This window comes from Melospiza melodia, chromosome 6 (assembly GCF_035770615.1).
Source record: "Melospiza melodia melodia isolate bMelMel2 chromosome 6, bMelMel2.pri, whole genome shotgun sequence".
Taxonomy (NCBI): Eukaryota; Metazoa; Chordata; class Aves; order Passeriformes; family Passerellidae; genus Melospiza; species Melospiza melodia.
Genome location: NC_086199.1, coordinates 75,545,186 through 75,562,055, shown reverse-complemented (window position 1 = coordinate 75,562,055; position 16,870 = coordinate 75,545,186). Strand labels below are relative to the sequence as shown.

At 52.1% G+C, this 16,870-nt stretch overlaps 2 protein-coding genes and 1 long non-coding RNA gene across 3 annotated transcripts; 1 reads left to right on the top strand and 2 right to left on the bottom strand.

Moving 5' to 3' along the window:
* Positions 1-2,001: 2,001 nt before the first annotated feature.
* Positions 2,002-5,504, bottom strand: LOC134419881 (uncharacterized). Its single transcript, XR_010028193.1, has 3 exons — positions 5,305-5,504; positions 4,726-4,823; positions 2,002-2,071 (listed from the first exon to the last, which is right to left on the bottom strand). It is a non-coding gene; the product is annotated as an uncharacterized LOC134419881 (long non-coding RNA).
* A 1,025-nt stretch (positions 5,505-6,529) lies between these two features.
* LOC134419949 (cornifin-B-like) lies at positions 6,530-6,919 on the top strand. Its single transcript, XM_063159553.1, has one exon. It carries the CDS (start codon positions 6,530-6,532, stop codon positions 6,917-6,919), a length of 390 nt encoding a protein of 129 aa, XP_063015623.1.
* A 4,181-nt stretch (positions 6,920-11,100) lies between these two features.
* On the bottom strand, positions 11,101-14,624 carry ZFP36L1 (ZFP36 ring finger protein like 1). Its single transcript, XM_063159286.1, has 2 exons — positions 14,426-14,624; positions 11,101-13,627 (listed from the first exon to the last, which is right to left on the bottom strand). The coding sequence occupies exons 1-2, from the start codon at positions 14,480-14,482 to the stop codon at positions 12,677-12,679; spliced, it is 1,008 nt and encodes a 335-aa protein (XP_063015356.1). The 5' UTR covers positions 14,483-14,624; the 3' UTR covers positions 11,101-12,676.
* Positions 14,625-16,870: the final 2,246 nt, after the last annotated feature.

Below are 16,870 nucleotides of genomic sequence, written 5' to 3'. Positions count from 1 at the left end.
CTTCCACTGTGCCATTTATTTAAAAGTGGGTTTCTATGGTATTTTTAGCAATGGTGAGAGGTAATCAACTAAAGCACTAACTGAGTAATGTAGCATAGCCGCGTGAGAGCCCGGGGTGTATACATCAGGCAGAAAAAAGCAAGTGTGCTTCCGAACAGGAATATTTTAGCATTGTCGGAGAAGAAATCTTAAAATTTTTCCATTTTCTAATCATGTCTTTCTGTAAATCTTCCCCCATGGCACATTGTGTTCTCAGTGCTCCTTAAAGTTCATCAAGACAAAGAAATACTTTGGACAAAACAGACAATAGCACTATGCCTCAAAAACCACTACAAGTTCCCCACACTTGTCTGGGGAGGCTTCCAGCAGTCCCACAACACAGCTGCATTTATCTAATGCTCTGTCTTAAAAGGCAAGTCTTATTTCCACCAGACACCTTTGCAGCCCATCCTTTGAGCCAGCCTTCACTGCGACAATAAAATAAAAATCATCTCTATTTTCCTTTTTGCTGGGCGGGTGGTTTTCAGCCCTTTCCACGTTGCCAAGGAGCTGATGCTCATCCCGTCCTGGTTCCTGATGCCGTGCCCGGCGCTGCCGGGGCAGGGATGGTGCCAGGGCAGGGGAAGGAGCCAGCAGCGAGTTACGGCAGCAGCCAGGGCACAGCCAGCTCGTCCTGCAAGACAAGGTCTCTGGCAAAGCAGCTCCCCACATCCATGTGACAGGTGCGGGGACATCTCCAATCCTCCAGGGCCCAGAGCCCTCCCTCCCCGGGGTCACAGCAGGCAGTAAGGGGCACCAAGCCCGCATGGCCCGGGGCTGCTGGGCTCCACGGGGGCTGTAAATGGACACTTAGCGTCCTTGTGCTGGATGGCCCTACTTCTGTTGCTATGCATGCATTCAGCATTTAAATCCGGCTGGATTTCCCTCTGAAAGCTCGCATTGCAACTAAAAACAAACCAACCAAAACTCAAACATTAAAAGTGGGCGGTGTTTTTAAGAACAATTTTGCAGCACAGGGAACTTGAAGGAATAAGCTCACTCATGCTAGGTTCTCTACAAATACAAAGGCAGTTCTTGAATGAATATGGTCCCACACGATCTCCTTTTGTCCAAGGCATAAGGAAGCAGCTCCAGATGACTGGTAATCTTTTTCCATGCTGCTATCCAGGTCTGAAATAACTGGGGTGTGGTAAATCTATGCTGACGTAAATGAGAGAAGGTGTTTTGAAGAACCCAGGACGGGGAGAACAAATTAAAACCAGAGAGATTTGCTGAATGTTACACAAGAAAAGCCTACTCTATTTTCTGTTTCTTATTTTTGTGACTGTAGAAATTCTCATTTTAAATTAGGAGGAGGCCAGAGCCAGTATGCTTTGCTTCAGTGAACCGGCAGTAACCAAACAAGAAGACAGGCAACGAACCAGCCATGATGAAGTTTAGTATCTGGAGATTCAGAGCTCCACCTGGACCCACAGCTACAGGATGAACCTCACAGCCACACACAACTGAATTTGGGTCAGCTGGGAGTGGGACTCCTTACAGTGGCACTGTCCTCAAGGCAGTGACAATATCTTGGTTTGACCTTTTTCTCCCTCCTCTCTCAAAGCTACAGAAAGCTGTGGAGCAGATTTGCGGTACTTGCTGAGGACAAAAACCTCCTTTGCTTGCTGCATTCATTTGCTAAATAGCATGACAGCCTGTCAGGAACATTCAGAAACGTTGTTTGGGCTTGATTTTCATATTCTTTTTCCTCTTGCAAAGTACCTGCAAGTTTAGTACAAACACAGTCAAGCACAGCTTGCAGCCTAGCTACATACTTCAGTCTTGAGCTGCTGAGGTTTTGGATGATGTCAGTCTGGTCTCCCGAGGGCTGCTGCTGTCATCAGATAGTGGGGCTGATAAGGCACATGTTATGGCGAGGCGTGCTGCTGGGTTTAATCACAGTATCGTGCATGAAGTAGGAAAGAAAGCGGTGTATTTCCTGGTACAGTACCTTGATAAGGCTCTCCCTGCTTCATAGCTGTTTCCACCACACTGTCCTCTGCTCAGCACGCTACACATTGCTGACAGTCTGAAAGTACAAACAGTGCTGGGGTGCAAAAACCCAGTTCCTCCATCGAAAACATGTTTATGTGGAACTCTTTGTTTCTTTTCCCAATCTCAATTTCACTCACTCTTTTTCTTTTAATTTTTTAAAATTTTCTTATTAAAAAAATTATTTAATCTTTTACAAAGCAGGACCCAAACCACCTGTTGAGTGCTGGACAAAATACAGCCAGTTTCTAGAGCAGGTTTTTCCCTGTCCCTCATTCCCCACTGCATTTGGGAATCACATGAAATCTAGCACAGCCTGTGAGTTAGGGGCCCTTGGCTGGATTTGCAGGCTCTAGCCCCCACCAGCACTTATTTCCACACTTCTCAGATGCTTACTGCTGAATTTCAGTTTCTTTCTCTCTTCCTGGTTTACTTCATATTGAACATTATGATTTGTTTTACCAGCAGACCAAATGATGCAGCTCAAGGACCAGTTGTGTGTGTCAGAGAGCACTGAAAAGGAGTTGGTACATTGCCTTTACCTGGAGCTGGACTGGATTTTACTTTTTTAGCATTCGTGTTTCTTGTCCACTTTTTGTGTTATACTTAGGTGAAGCAGAGGAGCAGGCTGGACCCTGATCAATTTTCATTGCCACCAGTGGGAAAGAGTCGTGGCAGTCCCAGTCCTATCAGAGGGAGCACAAAGAAAGATGTGCAAAAATTGAAGAAATCCACATTTCTGCCAGCTCTGACCTTTTCACAGTTAATGTCTATGTACCAGAAAATGAGGCATAATGTATTATTTTGAAATTCTAATTATATAAATTGTCATCTTGAATCTGGCTTTTCTACCAGTTTTTAAATGAAGCAAGAGACATGTCACTGCTTAAACTTGCCAACAGAAATAAAGTGCAGATACCATTGCTAGAACAATGTCTGTCTGATATTGCTGGTTGTCCAGCTCATCTACTCCTTATGGGTATGTAGATTCATAGTTTCTGTTTCAGCAACTGAAATAAGATTTTATTGGTTTGGGGTTTTATTTGGATACACTAGGCATCTGGTCTATCCTCTTTCCTTACGATACCACAATTGGAAACCAGATTCTCATTGCTGAAATCCTAACACAGGTCAAGAGTGATTCCTAAAACCAGCGAGCCTGCCATTCAGCTTCCAGATGAGGCAGATGTTAAGAGAAAATATTTTACTTGCAGTATATCCAGAGGTGATCCAAAATCCCTCAGTGAGGATCATCACTGCTTTGTCAAGGAGCCTCCGCTCCAGGGCAGAACTTGATTCTAAAATGTTGGTGATGTGGTGGCCACTGGTGGGTGACTTGGTTGATTTAAATACCTTGGCAGAGTTCTTCAGGAGGGCAAAGCAGTGCATGGTGAAAGGCTTGCTGAACTTTCCTACAGTGACCAGCACTGGGCAAGGCAGCTGCTGATACAATGGGGAGGTGACCATTTGTGATGAACAAGGAGAGACTGTTTCTTTTCCCAGTGCATGTTTGCCTCTTGGAAATGAGCTGATCAGGGAGGCCACAGGGAGGCCACAGGACCAAACTCTACAGCTGAAGTTTTTTGAAGCCAGATAATTTTATGACTGCTGTTAAGCGCTGTAATTTACTTAAACCAAGATAATGGCAAATGGAAACAAATCAACTCCGTGTTTCAAAGCTGATGTTCCCTGGGGATAGGGAATAATGTGTCTCCCTCAGGGAAGAAAACCAAAGGGCAGGAGCATGGCTTCCCTTGAGTGCACTGCTCCAGCCTGACAGTGGGGTGACAGCCCAGGGACCCTGGGTGCTGTGAAGCACAGTGCCAGTATCAGAGCTAGTTACTAGATATTAGGTATGCACACCTCTTAATACATGCAACCCTCTGGGGATAAACTCTGCATAATCAGGCACCCGCCACTGCCAGGCTCTGTGAGGGGAGCCAGGTCACCCCACAGTAATGGGCCAGGGCCCTGGCTGGCAGCACGATGCTGTGACAGGAGGTGGAGCTCTGATTCCCACTGTATTCCTAGCAGAACCAGTATAATTTGACATGGTGCTTTTCTCCTGACCTCATCCCACATTAGGCCAGGAAGGTTAAATTTACCACCTCAAGAAGCAAAGGCAGGACAGCATCACCAAGTGCAGAGCCAGGCTGAAAATGAAAGTCCAGGGTGGATCTAGGACAGCCTATATTTTTAGGAGGCACGTGAAGAGAAGTATGAAAAGATTTGGAAGATCACATTCCCAGGGAACAGGCTGGAGAAGAGAAAGCTGGCAGGAAAGCTGAAGGGTAAAACCACACGTGCCATTTTGCGGGACTTAGTCTGGAAGTTGGGCTCCAGTCGTGATAATCAAAGGCAACAAGACGAAAAGTTACAAACCTCTGTAGGAGACATTCAGGTTCATTATAGGTTACGTGTAGAGAGCTTAAAAGTGCCTGAGCCTTGGAACTCCCCGATAAGGGAATGCTGTGCACACCTCAGTGCTGGAGACATTGAAGGCTATCAATAGCCAACTCCCTCTGCCTGAGAGGTGGTTGGAGAATAGGGAGTTCAGTCCTGTCACAGTTAAAAGAGAAGGTCTGAATGATTCACTGCAAGTCCCTGCCAATCTGGATGACACACTGATAACCCCACAGGCTAGGCCATGGACCACTGGCCTCCCCCACCTGTCTGCCCTCAGTTTCTTACCAACTGCTCCCTTTGGAAACAAACTTTTGCATGTTTTCAAAACATCTCCGGTTCTGTTTTCATCCACACTGGAAGTGTTTTTCTGGTCAGAAAAATTGCTGGAAGAAAGAAAATATATTGGTCAGCAAGTTCAGTCAATTAATCCAAAGCCCACATCCCCTGAACCTAAAAGGAAAATTATTTTCTGCAGCTCCTCTAGCTCTTTTGGCTGGACACCCTGAAGAGGGGGTGAATTAGATTTGTTCTCAGCTTTTCAATCTCATTATAAGTTTGTAAGTATAATAGTGGGGGGAAACGGGGTTATTTGCAAACACAGCACAGAATATCGGAGACTCGGGGAAAATAAACAAGGTGCCTCTTTGCACATTTTCACTGCCATCCTTTTTCCAGGCAAAAGTGAACCTTTTGTGCTCTGCTGTGGGCCTTTAACAAAAGCTCTCCTCGTATTTGTGACTGTAGCTTCTCAGTAAACCAGAACTTTGCTAGTGCTCAAAAGCCCTAGCAGCATCTCCAGAGCTGTGAAACACAGTATATTCCTTCCACATAGCTGTAATCAAGGTAAATCACAAAGGTTCCCACCTAAGACTGCTCAAGAAATCTCTTTATAGCAAACGCAGCAAGAGTTTTAAGAGCTTCATTGGCGTTTGTTCCATATTGCTTAATGTCTCCTTAGGGGCTGTGGCTACCATCCCAAACAACATTTCTATGGCTTGCGTGGCTACATCCTTTTCCTGTGAATCAACGTTGGCATCTGCTCATCCAGAGTATTCAGGAGAAATATTTGCTGTTGCCTGGAGACTATGACAGGAGAAAAAGTATCAGGAGTCCTGAATTATTTTTGCAGCTCTTTCTGTGATACTGTGCCACTGCCAAACAACCCCCTTCACCTGGCGGTTGTATCTCTAACAGGGCTTTAAAACCTGTGGAATAGGTACAGCTCTATTTTCCAAGTGCCCAAAACACCTGTAAAGTCCTGCCAGGCCCACACGTGAAAGGCATCATGTGGAAATTACAAAATACATCTGCACAGGCCAGGCAGACTCCATCAACCTCCGTCAGTATCGCCACTGCTGGTGCTTTCTGTGCTCGCTGGGAGGGAGCGGAGCCCCGTGGGGAGAGCAGGGCTCCGTGGGGAGCCCCTGCCCGGCTCCTTTGCTGAGCAGCGGCTGCTGGTGGCACCGGGGGTGCTGCCACCGTGCCATGCCTACAGAGGCCGTGCCTGCGCCCGGGCTTTAACACGCACAGCAACGCTGCTGAGCCCTGAATGTTTCCAGTGCTAAAACCCCTCACATCCCACCGGCAACCGCTCGCACACGTGGGGGATGAGGAAACTTCCTTCCACCCAGAGGGGCGAGAAAACTCTGGAGCTGGCAGTCACGTGCTCCGCAACAGCCTTACAGCCCGCGGGGTCCTGGATGGAAAAATTTCACTTCCACGTGTTGACTGAGTTAATGTGGTGGGGATAGTGGGCGGACATAAAATGAAACTGTGAAAGGAGATTAATTTGCAGCTGGAGCCCAGGCAGGGAGAATTCCAGCCCTCTGTTTGCTCAGAAAACGGCAGCTATTACCAAAACCCAGTCAAAAAGAAGAGGTTAGGGCAGCGGTAATAAAAAAAGAAATGAAAACCGGGGGGGGGGGGGGGGGGGGGGGGCCGGGAAGCAGCAAAAGTGAAACAAAGCCTCTCTGGAAATTAACATGTGGAATTCAAAACATTTGCGGTATAATAAACCCAGGCGAGCCCATAAAGCTGCCCTAGCCAAAAGGAGCTCTGTTCTGCCCACGAGGAAACCCGAGCCGGCGTCATGCCCGGCAGCGGCGGCCCCACGGCCCTGCAGCCCCACGGCCCCACAGCTCCGCGGCCCCGAAGCCCCACGGCCCCGCAGCCCCACGGCCCCACGGCCCTGCAGCCCCACGGCCCCACAGCTCCACGGCCCCGCAGCCCCACGGCCCCACGGCCCTGCAGCCCCACGGCCCCGCAGCCCCACGGCCCCGCAGCCCCACGGCCCCGCAGCCCCACGGCCCCACGGCCCCGCAGCCCCGCAGCCCCACGGCCCCACGGCCCCACGGCCCCGCAGCCCCACGGCCCCACGGCCCTGCAGCCCCACGGCCCCACGGCCCCGCAGCCCCACGGCCCCACGGCCCGCTCCCGCTGCCCTCGGCTGCGCCCAACGCCGCGTCTGTTTCCACTCTGAGCCTCCCCTTTGCAGGAGCAGGACATAAATCAGCTGCAAAGCTGCTGCCCACAGGGCTTAGTCACAGCAGGTATTGGTTTAGGGTGTCTTAGAGGAACTTTTTTTTTTTTTTCTTCCCTGTAAGTATTCTAGGGAATAAGCATCGGCTTTGTGAGGAAAAGGCGTTGCTGAATGGGCCAGAATCTCTAAACAAAGGACGTTTTACATCACCAGGCAGAATCATCTTCTAACATTTTGGACGGGACTCAGCCTCGAGGGGAAGAGCTGTTCTGCGGGTTCCCAGCAGACTCTTGAAGTGTCCCCACCAAGCCAGTCTCACCATCTGTCCCTGTGTTCAAGAGACCCTCTACAACTCCTTCACCCCTTCCTCCCACCTAACTCCTTCCTAACACCGGTTTTGCTGCTTTCTTCCCGTTTGTGGCTGGTTCATGCCGCTCAAAGTGCTTCTGCTATGAGTTCCTCCTGACCCCTCTTCCATGGGGCCCAGGTAAGAAAGGCACCGTTCTTCACTCTTACATTTTTTTGCCTATTTTCACTTCACTGACCACACTTTTGCTTGTTGCTGGAGCATGTGGTCACTCAGCACACCACCCCTCTGCAGTAGGAATGCCTCATCAGCCCCCCTGCATGGCACCAGACCTCACACCTTCACGTTTGCCCCTTGTAATGCAGGGCCTGAGGAGCCTCCCTGAAGCATGAGTCTCTCTCTCTCTCTCCTTCCCAGGCAGTGTTTTTGTGTCAGCGCTGCCCCTGGGCATGTCCTCAGCCTCCAGCCCCCACAACACTCCCAGCACTGAAGTCAGGAGCCTCTTTGTTCACACACTGACCACAACACCTTCTCCCAAAGCCTCTTTCTCCAGACTCAAGCACACGCTAGCTTTCCCCAACACAGACCACACAAATTGCAGCAATTAGCAAGTGTAAAGGGCATGCTGTGGTTTTTGCCTCTATTACTGCATCTCAATAGTCATTCATATCCTTGGGCATGGTCATCGCATAGCATCCAGCAGGGTACACCATCCAGACCTTCCCCTCCGTTTGATGTTCTTGAGCCCCACTGGACAGACCCAGGTTATTGGCCTTTATGCACTTGAACAGGAGCAGTCTTCAGGCTCCAGACAGCATGGCTTCTTTCTCACCCATGCTATCCCCACGCTCTGTGGGCTCAATCTCTGGCTCTTGATCTCCAATGGTGACCCCATCCCTTCCTGCCCCACTGCCATGACCCCTCTGCTGTGCAAAGGCCTGGCAGAGTCCATTCTTCCCAAGGAGATTCTCAGGAGCAGCCCAAAGTCCCATCCACAGACTACTGCACTTACTGCATGGGAACCATATGGACTAAAAATTTGAGCCACCTGGTAACAGCCCTCCAAGCATATTTCTTCTCCAAATTCTTTCCCTCTCTGCCTCCCAATTTCATGACAATATTGATGAGACAAACTCTGTCAGGACCAGAAACTTAGAAAATTTCAGGGTTCCTTTTAAATGGTATTTTTCATCTCTTGCAATCTGGCACACCATATCTATGTATACAAGTTTTACTAAACAAAAGTTGGCCAAAATCAGACCGTTAAGTTCCCAACTGCCTTGAAAAACAAAATCATCAACAACAACAAAGAACCTAAATTTGACTTTTCATCTCTCTCCTATGATGGTCAGGAAATGAGATGGCCTCTGCTTCTACAGGCTCTAATTGCAGAACTGAAGGTGTTTTGGCACCAAAGCCACAGCTAGTCCATAGCAAAGCAGTGAGTAGTCAACAGTGTCTCTGGGACACATACAGCTGTTGCAGGAATTAGGAAGGGGGAGGCAGGTACCAGGGTGGAATCTGAGCCACCTGGAGCTCTGCAGATCAAAGTCATCTCATTGTTCCATACCAAGAGGCAACTGGCACAGCCAGCCATACACATTGGCTCTAATTTCCAAGACATATTGAGGGCGGATAGCACTAGACACACCTAAATTCAAAGCCAAAAAACAGCAAATGCTTGTAGCCCAGAGGGATGGACCAAGTCCCTTCCACAGCAAGCACCCATGACTACAACAAAATGTATGCAAGCAGAAGCACCAGCCACCATAGGTGTCCCCTGCCCCACGGTAAGAACTGTGAGCACAGCCTGTGCAGTGTACAGAGGCACACTTTGCCATGGCACCTCACAGGCATCTTGTTCTTGTTCTTGCTTCTCTCTGCCCCGCCACAGCAGGCACACCAAGACCAGCTGCTCCCAAGCACAGGCCCTGCCCTACTTTATGGCCACTCTGAAAGTCCCATGCACTAAATCAATAATGCAGAGTGAAGGAGTCTCAAGTCAGAGGAATGTGTGTCTCAAAACTATCATGTCAGAATAGGCTATTTATACTTTTCTGGGCCTTGCCTAGGCTATTACCAGCCATGGTGGGTTCACCTAAACATCAGCTAGGTGAACTTGCTAACACTGTGAGAAGGACCATGAACAACTCATCCCTGGTGAATACAAGGAAGGAGAGATGCTCTCTAGAGTGTCTGCTGCCACACACCAAAGCGGCAATGAATCATCAGATTGGGTAAATCCTTTCACTGCTGAAGGCTCTTGCATCCCGTTTGGCTCTTCTCTATCCCCTGCATGAACCAGCTCAAGGTTAGTTTCAAAAAGCAAAACACAGAGGGACCAAGCATATATCAATAAACTCACAGAAGAAAAGCGGCGCTGGTTTCCCGGAATCAGTGCACTTGAAGGGCAAGGGAAGTACCCAAGTACCTTGGCCAAAGAGCTACTTTTAGCACAGCTTCCTGGTTGTTTGTCATACCAATAGCATTGTGCAACTGATACAGCTATTTTCTTCATCAATTATTAACTGGTCAAAGACTATTTGTTTGAAGGGCTGCATTGAAAGTCCAGAAAGGAAGCAGGCAGTTTCAAGCCCCATGAGCGTGCCCTGCAATAGACTTGGGATCCCCTCCAGATCAGATACTCTCACTCTTCAGGGGCTGACAGCTTGATTCCCAGCAGCTGAGGAGGCACACCTGGGCACTTGCTGCAACTGGGCAGAAGTTTCCCAGGCAGAACCCATCCCTCACATGGGGCTCATTGCCTTTATGCCCAGGAGCAAGTTTGCAGTCAAAGGTACTGCTGAAGGCCAGCAGAGCTGAAGCTGTGCCTGAGGCTTTTCTTTCTCTCAGGGATCAGCATGCAGACCACACCGTGCACTAATTTACATCAGTGTCTGCCAAAGAAACTCCCCATAGCTTTTGTAGTGTTCAAGGGAAGCAGCTTCTGTCAGCAACACTCTTCTTCCTCTGTCTTTCCTCCACCCAGCTCACCTTTAGTGCCAGACCACACAAGTGTTTAGAGCTAACAGCAGAGAAGGTTGGTTCACCGGCATAAGCCTTGAGGTATCCTACAGCTTTTGTTTGGCAGGAACTATTCCAACATGAATTAGGAAATCTGAACATTGAGGCATGTTAAGACAGCTGAAGGATTGGTGGTTCAGCAGCAACATTTCAGCCTTTTGTTTGGAAGCAAAAGCTTGCTCCATAGAAGAGCTCAAAGGTGAAAACATGAGACTTAACACCATGAGCACTGCTGGCAAGGATGTGTTCCTAAACAAAACCAGTGACCTGAGAAGTTTCTGGGATTGCTGATACTTCAAGATATAAGGACTTGAATGCGATAGCAAGGTGATGTGTGCATACACTTGAGCCTTCACTGGGGGTTCATGTTCCTCTCCCCCACAAAGCACCAAAGAGCCCCTTTGTGCCAGCAGACCAGTACCACCAAGAAGCCAGGAGTGAGATTTGGAGTACCTCTAACACTCTGACATCCCACTTTAGCCTCACTCAAAACACACGCAAGCCCTCCCTGAAGAGGAAGCAGCTATGCAGGAACACACAAAACACGCAAGCAACAAAAGCCAGTCCCAGGTTTAAGCCACGCTCATCAGAAAGAACTTGTCAGGAACAGACTGAGTGACTCGAGCACTCCACAAGAGACAGAGAAGGTTAGAGGCCACCAGGGTAGGTCACAGCAGGTATGTGCTGCCACTGATCTGCTCCCAAGCACTTGCACAGCTGACCCACTGATGGAGGGACGCCTGGGCACACTGTGGGCACTTCCAGGGTCGAGAAGGGAAGCACCTCTATTTGTGGGGTTGTCTAAAACCAGCCCCTCGATTTTTCCAAGTAAAACCAGCTCCACTGTCAGTTTCTTGAAAAAACTTGGGGTTTATTGATTTAAACTGCAAACAGTCATTACAAAAGAGATTCTCTTTTAAATAAACTCACACAAAGAGGAAGAAAAAGCAGTGTAGCGAACAGTAACAGGGGGAAAAAAAAATTACATTCATTATTCTCTTTGTGCCAGTCCCATTCACCTTGGCAAGGAAAACTCCAAACTTGGAATACAGAAATGCAAAGACAAACTGTATTTGGAATGTCTTCAGATAGGCACTTTGAGCCCAAGGCTTTTCTCCTTGAAGAATCTATACAGTAAGAGGAAGAAAAAAGTCTTCCTTCCACATTGTCTCGCAACAGAGCTCAGGTATGTACATTCTAAAGCCCAGGTAGGCAAGACCCGGGAGAGGAGAAGAGAAGGAGAAGAGAAAAGGCAAAGATGCACAACAACTCCATTTGCAGTCCAACACAAAAAAAGGGTGAGGGAGTTCTAAAATAAATAATCCAAACACAGTTTTTGCATTTTTTTAAATTAATTTTTCATTTTTTAAAATAAAATAACCAAAAAAAGTGTAAAGTTACAAAAAATGTCATTGTAGTATAATATATTAAACTGTGGGGAAAAAAGGAAAAAAGACACTTCACAATCTTAAGATTAATATGGAAGATCATAATTTAAACATAAAAGAATATATTCTATGGATTCATCATCCCGATAAATATGAACAAAATTAAAAAGCAAAGGTTTTGGCAATAAATACGTTTTGATAAGTTAAATAAGCTTTTTATATTGTTGTGCAGTGACAAGCAAAATTTGCTCTCCAATTTCTGAAAAGTTATACAAAATTAAAAACCCAGAAAAAAATAATAAAAAGCTTGGCGTGAGTGCTCTAAGATAGGTCTAAAGTACTCTAGAGCAAAACCATTAAAGCTATGTCTACTGGAACTTTGTTTACACGAACTTGTGTGTGTGGAATGACTTCTGTTAGCCCCACCCCTCTATTTCTTTATTTGTTTTAAGATGTCACATGTATACACGGGGAACTTTTAGCACCAAAATCAAGTCTCTCATAGTCCATCTGTTTTTTGCTTTTCTTTTGTTTTCTTCCTCCCAGTCAAAGTCCCACTCATGCTACAATCTTTGTCCGTTCTCAGCTTTTCTTCCCGCAGACCTGAGCGGATCCAGGCAAGATTTAGTCTTTTAAGGGGAGGGGAGGAGGAGGGCTGGATGTTAACAGCTGCCCACATGCCTGCAGCCCAGCAGAAACTGGCCGGTCGGGAAGGGGCTGGGAGAGGGCGATGCAGTACGTGGCCAGTGGAGGGAGCCGGATTCGGACACTTCCTGCACATCTGGAAGTGCACAGAGCTGCTGGTGCCCTCTGCAGCTGGAGAGGTAATACAGTCACAGTGAAAAGTGTTTTAAAAGGCACTAATTTTGTAAACGTTATTGCTTCTCATCGTAATTTTGGCACTTAAGGTTTAAGCCAGCGGGTATCAGGCAGGCAGGTGGACATGTTAACATCCAGCTCGGGCTACTGGGGCCAAGGTGGGGGGAGTTCAGCTTAACATTGTAATAGAGGTGGGGAGGGGCAAGAATAAACCCCGGATTAGTCGTCGGAGATGGAGAGTCTGCTGAAGATGGGAAGACGTCTTGAGGTGTCCAGGATAGGGGAATCTGAGCCGCTGTGGCTGCTGCTGGAGCTGCTCAGATAGCCCTCCTGGTCAGAGAGGGAGTCCTGAGGACTGGGTGGCGAGTCAAACATGTTGGGGGACTCGGACATGGGCCTGAACAAGAAGGTGGTGGGGGAGCTCCCGCTGGGCACCTGCACCCCCATGCTGGGGGCAAAGAGACTGACCAGCTCCTGGCTGGAGAAGGTGAAAGGGTTGCTGGCGCAGTCAGGCAAGGTGGGGGAGCCCAGCAGGTCGTCGGCGCTCAGCATGGGCGGCGGTGTGATGGAAGTGGGGCTGTCCAGCAGCCCGCTGGCAGCAGCGCTGGGGAAGCCGGCGAAGCTGAAGCTGTGCTGCAGGCGGGGTCTGTCGGTGACGGCGGGCTCCCGGCTCCCCGCCACGGCGCGGCGCTCCTCCGCGTTGTGGATGAAGTGGCAGCGCGGCCCATAGGGACAGAAGCCGATGGTGTGGAAAGTGCGGCATAGCTCGGTCTTGTACTTGGGGTGGCGGGTGAGGCTCCGCAGCTCGTGGATGCCGTGGGCGAACTGGCACTTGTCGCCGTACTTGCAGGCGCCGTTCTCCTCGAAGGGGCGGCACAGCTCCGTCTTGTAGCGGCTGGAGTTGACCTGTCCCCCGGGCTGCTTTTGCTGCAGTAGGCGCTCGCCACCCTCGGAGAAGGAGCGGTCCCGGAAGCGGCTTTCGCGGGGGCCCAGCATGGGAGCCGGCTCCCCTTTCAGGCTGCTGAGGAGCTGGTTCTGGTGAAACTTGGCGTTGGGCAGGGTGACAGAGTGCCTCCTAGGGAAACCCCCGCCCGCCGGGGTGCCCACCGCCTTCCTGTCCAGCAGGCACCCGCTGACACCCGAGGGGCTGTAATTCAACATCTTGTTGCTCTGCGGGGACAAAGCAAGAGCCGGTCACGTCACTGCTGCTGCCACCGCCTCCTCCGACATCCCCACGCGGCGCGGCGAGCGCGGCGGGGCCCCCACCGCCTGCGCGGCCCCGGCAGCTCCCCCGCAGCCGCACTGGCCGCCGCCGCCTCCGCCGCCCGGGCCCCCCGCCGCGCCCCCCCCCCCCCCCCATCCGCGGCGCGGAGCGCTCCCGGGGCCGGCCGAGCGCGCGGCGCGGAGCGGGGGGGCGCGCGAAGCCCCGCGCGGCGGGAGCGCCGCACCGGGAGCGCCCCCGGGGCCGGCGGCGCGCGGGAAGGGCAGCGCGCGGCGGGGCGCCCGCCCAACCGCTCCCGCAGCGCGGCCGGCGAGGGGCGGCCGAGCCCCGCGGGGAGGGAGCCCGCCCGTCCGCCCGCCCGCTCGTCCCCCGCCCGGCCCCGCGGCAGCGCCGCCGCCCTCCGCGCCGCGCCCGGGCGTGTTGAAGCGCGGCGGCCCCGGGGGCACGGGAAGGATCCGGCCCCCCCGCTCGGCGCCGCGGCTGAGCCCGCCGGGAGCGCGGGCGGCTCCCCCACCCTTCCTCCTCCGGAGCGACCGAGGCGGGAAACGCGGGCGGGAGAGACCCCGCAGTCCCGAAACGGGGTGGCCGCGCTCGGTTCCCGCCCTGCGCCCTCCGGTCCCGGCGCAGAACTCGCTCACAACCAGAAAACTAAGTGGGGGGGAGGGGAAGAGGGAAGCCCGAACTCGAACCCGAAGGAAGCTAAAAAGCCCCGAAGTTGGCGGCAGAAACCCCGCCGGCGCCCTTACCTTGCATAAAACTTCGCTCAAGTCGAAGATGGTGGGCGACACCAGGGCTGTGGACATCTTCGGCGAGCGAGGGGGGAAGCGAGTGGGGCAGCGGCACTCGGACACGAGGAGTCACGGCGTGGGTAAGGCACAGCCTCCAGCGCCCCTGCTCGCAGCCTCCCCCCGCCGCCGACACCGCCACCAGCCCGCCCGGCCGCCGCGCCCGCTCGCCGCTTCCAGGGGGCTCGCGGAAAGCTCAACTTATAAAGTTTGTGACTTACCCCCGGGAGGAGGAGCCGGCGGCGGGAAAGGGGAGGAGAAGGAGGGCAGGGTGATTGACACTGCGACTGAATCACCCGGGCGGGCAGGCCCAAAAAAACTTTCGGGAGGAAGGAGAGGGGGAGGGACAAGGGGAAGGGGGGAGGGGGGAAAAGAACGCGAAGCGGCCGGCGGGCGGGTGGGTGGCTGTGCCGGGCCGGGCCGGGCCGGGCCGGGCCCGCCCTGCCCCGCGCTGCGCTGCGCCGGAGGGGGCGGTTGTGCGGCCGCACCGAGTGACTCCGCGCGCCTGTGCGCGCGTGTCCGTTTCTGCTCGCGTCTCCGCGCGCGCGCCCCCGTGCGCGTGTGCCCGCGCTCTCGTCCGCGTGCGTCCACGTTGTGCGCGTGTGTCCGCGTGCGTGCGTGCGCGCGTTTCACCCGGCACGCGCCCGCGCGCGAGATCCCCTCCGCCGGCGCGCGCGGCCGTCCCGCTCCGGTCCGCGCGGGGGGAGCGGCGGGCGCGCGCCCAACGGCCGCGCTGGGCGGCGGCTCGCGGACGCTCGCCGCGGGAGGCGGGAAAGGCGAACCCGCGGAGCCCCGGAGGGCTCGGGGCCGGCACCCGCCCCGCTCCCCTCCCGCGGAGCCCCGCTCCCCTCCCGCGGAGCCCCGCTCCTTCCTTCGAACTTGTACTGAAACCCGCTCTGCGAGGGGAAAGAGCTCACAGCCCCGGCAACTGAAGGTGTTAAAATGCGTGTCTGCCCTTTAAAAGGCTGTTCGATAAATCCTGCCTTTTCTCCCAGGCCCCAGGACTCAACGTTCTAAAACTGAAAAAAATGAAAAAAACAAAAAAAAAGAAATTGTCTCTAAGCAGGTGACCTGTTCCAGGTTTTAGTAAACAAAGTATGATTCAATGATTCATAGTGATACTGGTATTGCAGAGATGAGGGGGACAATAGTGGCAGTTTCTATATAAAAGTTAAAATGAGCCCAACTCTTGAAAGCTTGTCAGCGCCAGGGCGCCTCAGTGCTCAGTCTCTGCCCGGGTATCCCCCTCAGCCCCCGCTGTAGCTGCAGACGGTGTTCCATCCTAGGCTGAGCAATGGGTCTGAGCCCTGTTCCCTGCGCAGGTGGGCCCTGCCCCGGCCCTGCAGGCTCTGCTCCTTCGCTGCGCTCCGCCTTGGCCGGGAGAACAGAAACCCCTGCCCTGGGCTGCGGAGCACTGACCCGAGCGGCCATCGCACCGAAACTTCAAACAAATGATCCACTTCCTCCTCTGTTTGCTTTGGAGTCGCGGCATCTGGACTTTGCGCTGGCGGCTGATTTCTTTCCCCTCCTCTGGTCTTCAAGAACAACCAAAATAACCAACCGAGAGAAATGCCCACAGGCTTGGGCAATTCCAGATTTTTTTTTTTATGATCGTTATTATTATTTCCTTAAGGAGAGCAATCAGGTTCCTCGAATTTCCTTCTCTTTATGGTCTCTTTTTTTTTTTTTTTCCTTCGCCTTGGCCAGAAGTGAGGAGTAGACAGGGGAGCAAACAGCCTATTATTTTCTGCAGTTGTTTACTCGTTCTGTAGATGGTGCTTGTTCCCAGGGCTCTAAGCCTCTCTATAATTAAACCCATTTTAATTGTTAGTTAGAAACGTCATTTCGGGGACTTTCCAAGAGTTACGGAGAGAGCCAGCCGAGATAACCATTTCACTCCCGAGTCGCTCGCAGCCCGGTTTTTGCCCGGTGCCTCCGCGGCATGGGGCTGGTGTGGGAGCGGGACTGGGGCCAGCCCAGCCCTCTGCCCCCGCTGCTCCTGTCCCGTGTGCATTTGTTTTGGAAACCTGGGGTTTTAAGGCTGCACATTTCCGCGGATCAAGTGGCAAAGGCTGAAGCCGAGAAGGAATTTTTTCCAGTGATTTAGCTTGGCAAAGCCCGACTCCACGGTGGTCTGCCTTGCATTGCCTGCGCACATGCTCAGCTCAGGAATTTAGCTGCTCACCCCACCTCGTGGCTAAAAGTCACAGCCCTCCGGGCCAGAGTGGGAATTTGTGTGGGCATGAATTCACACCGAGCAGAGGAATGAAAAAATTGGAGCCTTACACCGCCCGCCAGAGCCGTGCCAGAACTTTGATAGATGCAAATGAATAAAGATAGGTAAATGAATAAATGAAAGTCAATTATTAAAGATTACTGAAAAAGTGAATGAATGCATTTCCATGC

Coding starts and splice junctions, on each gene's coding strand:
- LOC134419949 (XM_063159553.1), top strand. CDS start 6,530: ATGCCCGGCAGCGGCGGCCCCACGGCCCTGCAGCCCCACGGCCCCACA.
- ZFP36L1 (XM_063159286.1), bottom strand. CDS start 14,482: ATGTCCACAGCCCTGGTGTCGCCCACCATCTTCGACTTGAGCGAAGTT. Junction 13,628..14,425: donor TGAGCGAAGTTTTATGCAAG/GTAAGGGCGCCG, acceptor TTGTCCCCGCAG/AGCAACAAGATGTTGAATTA.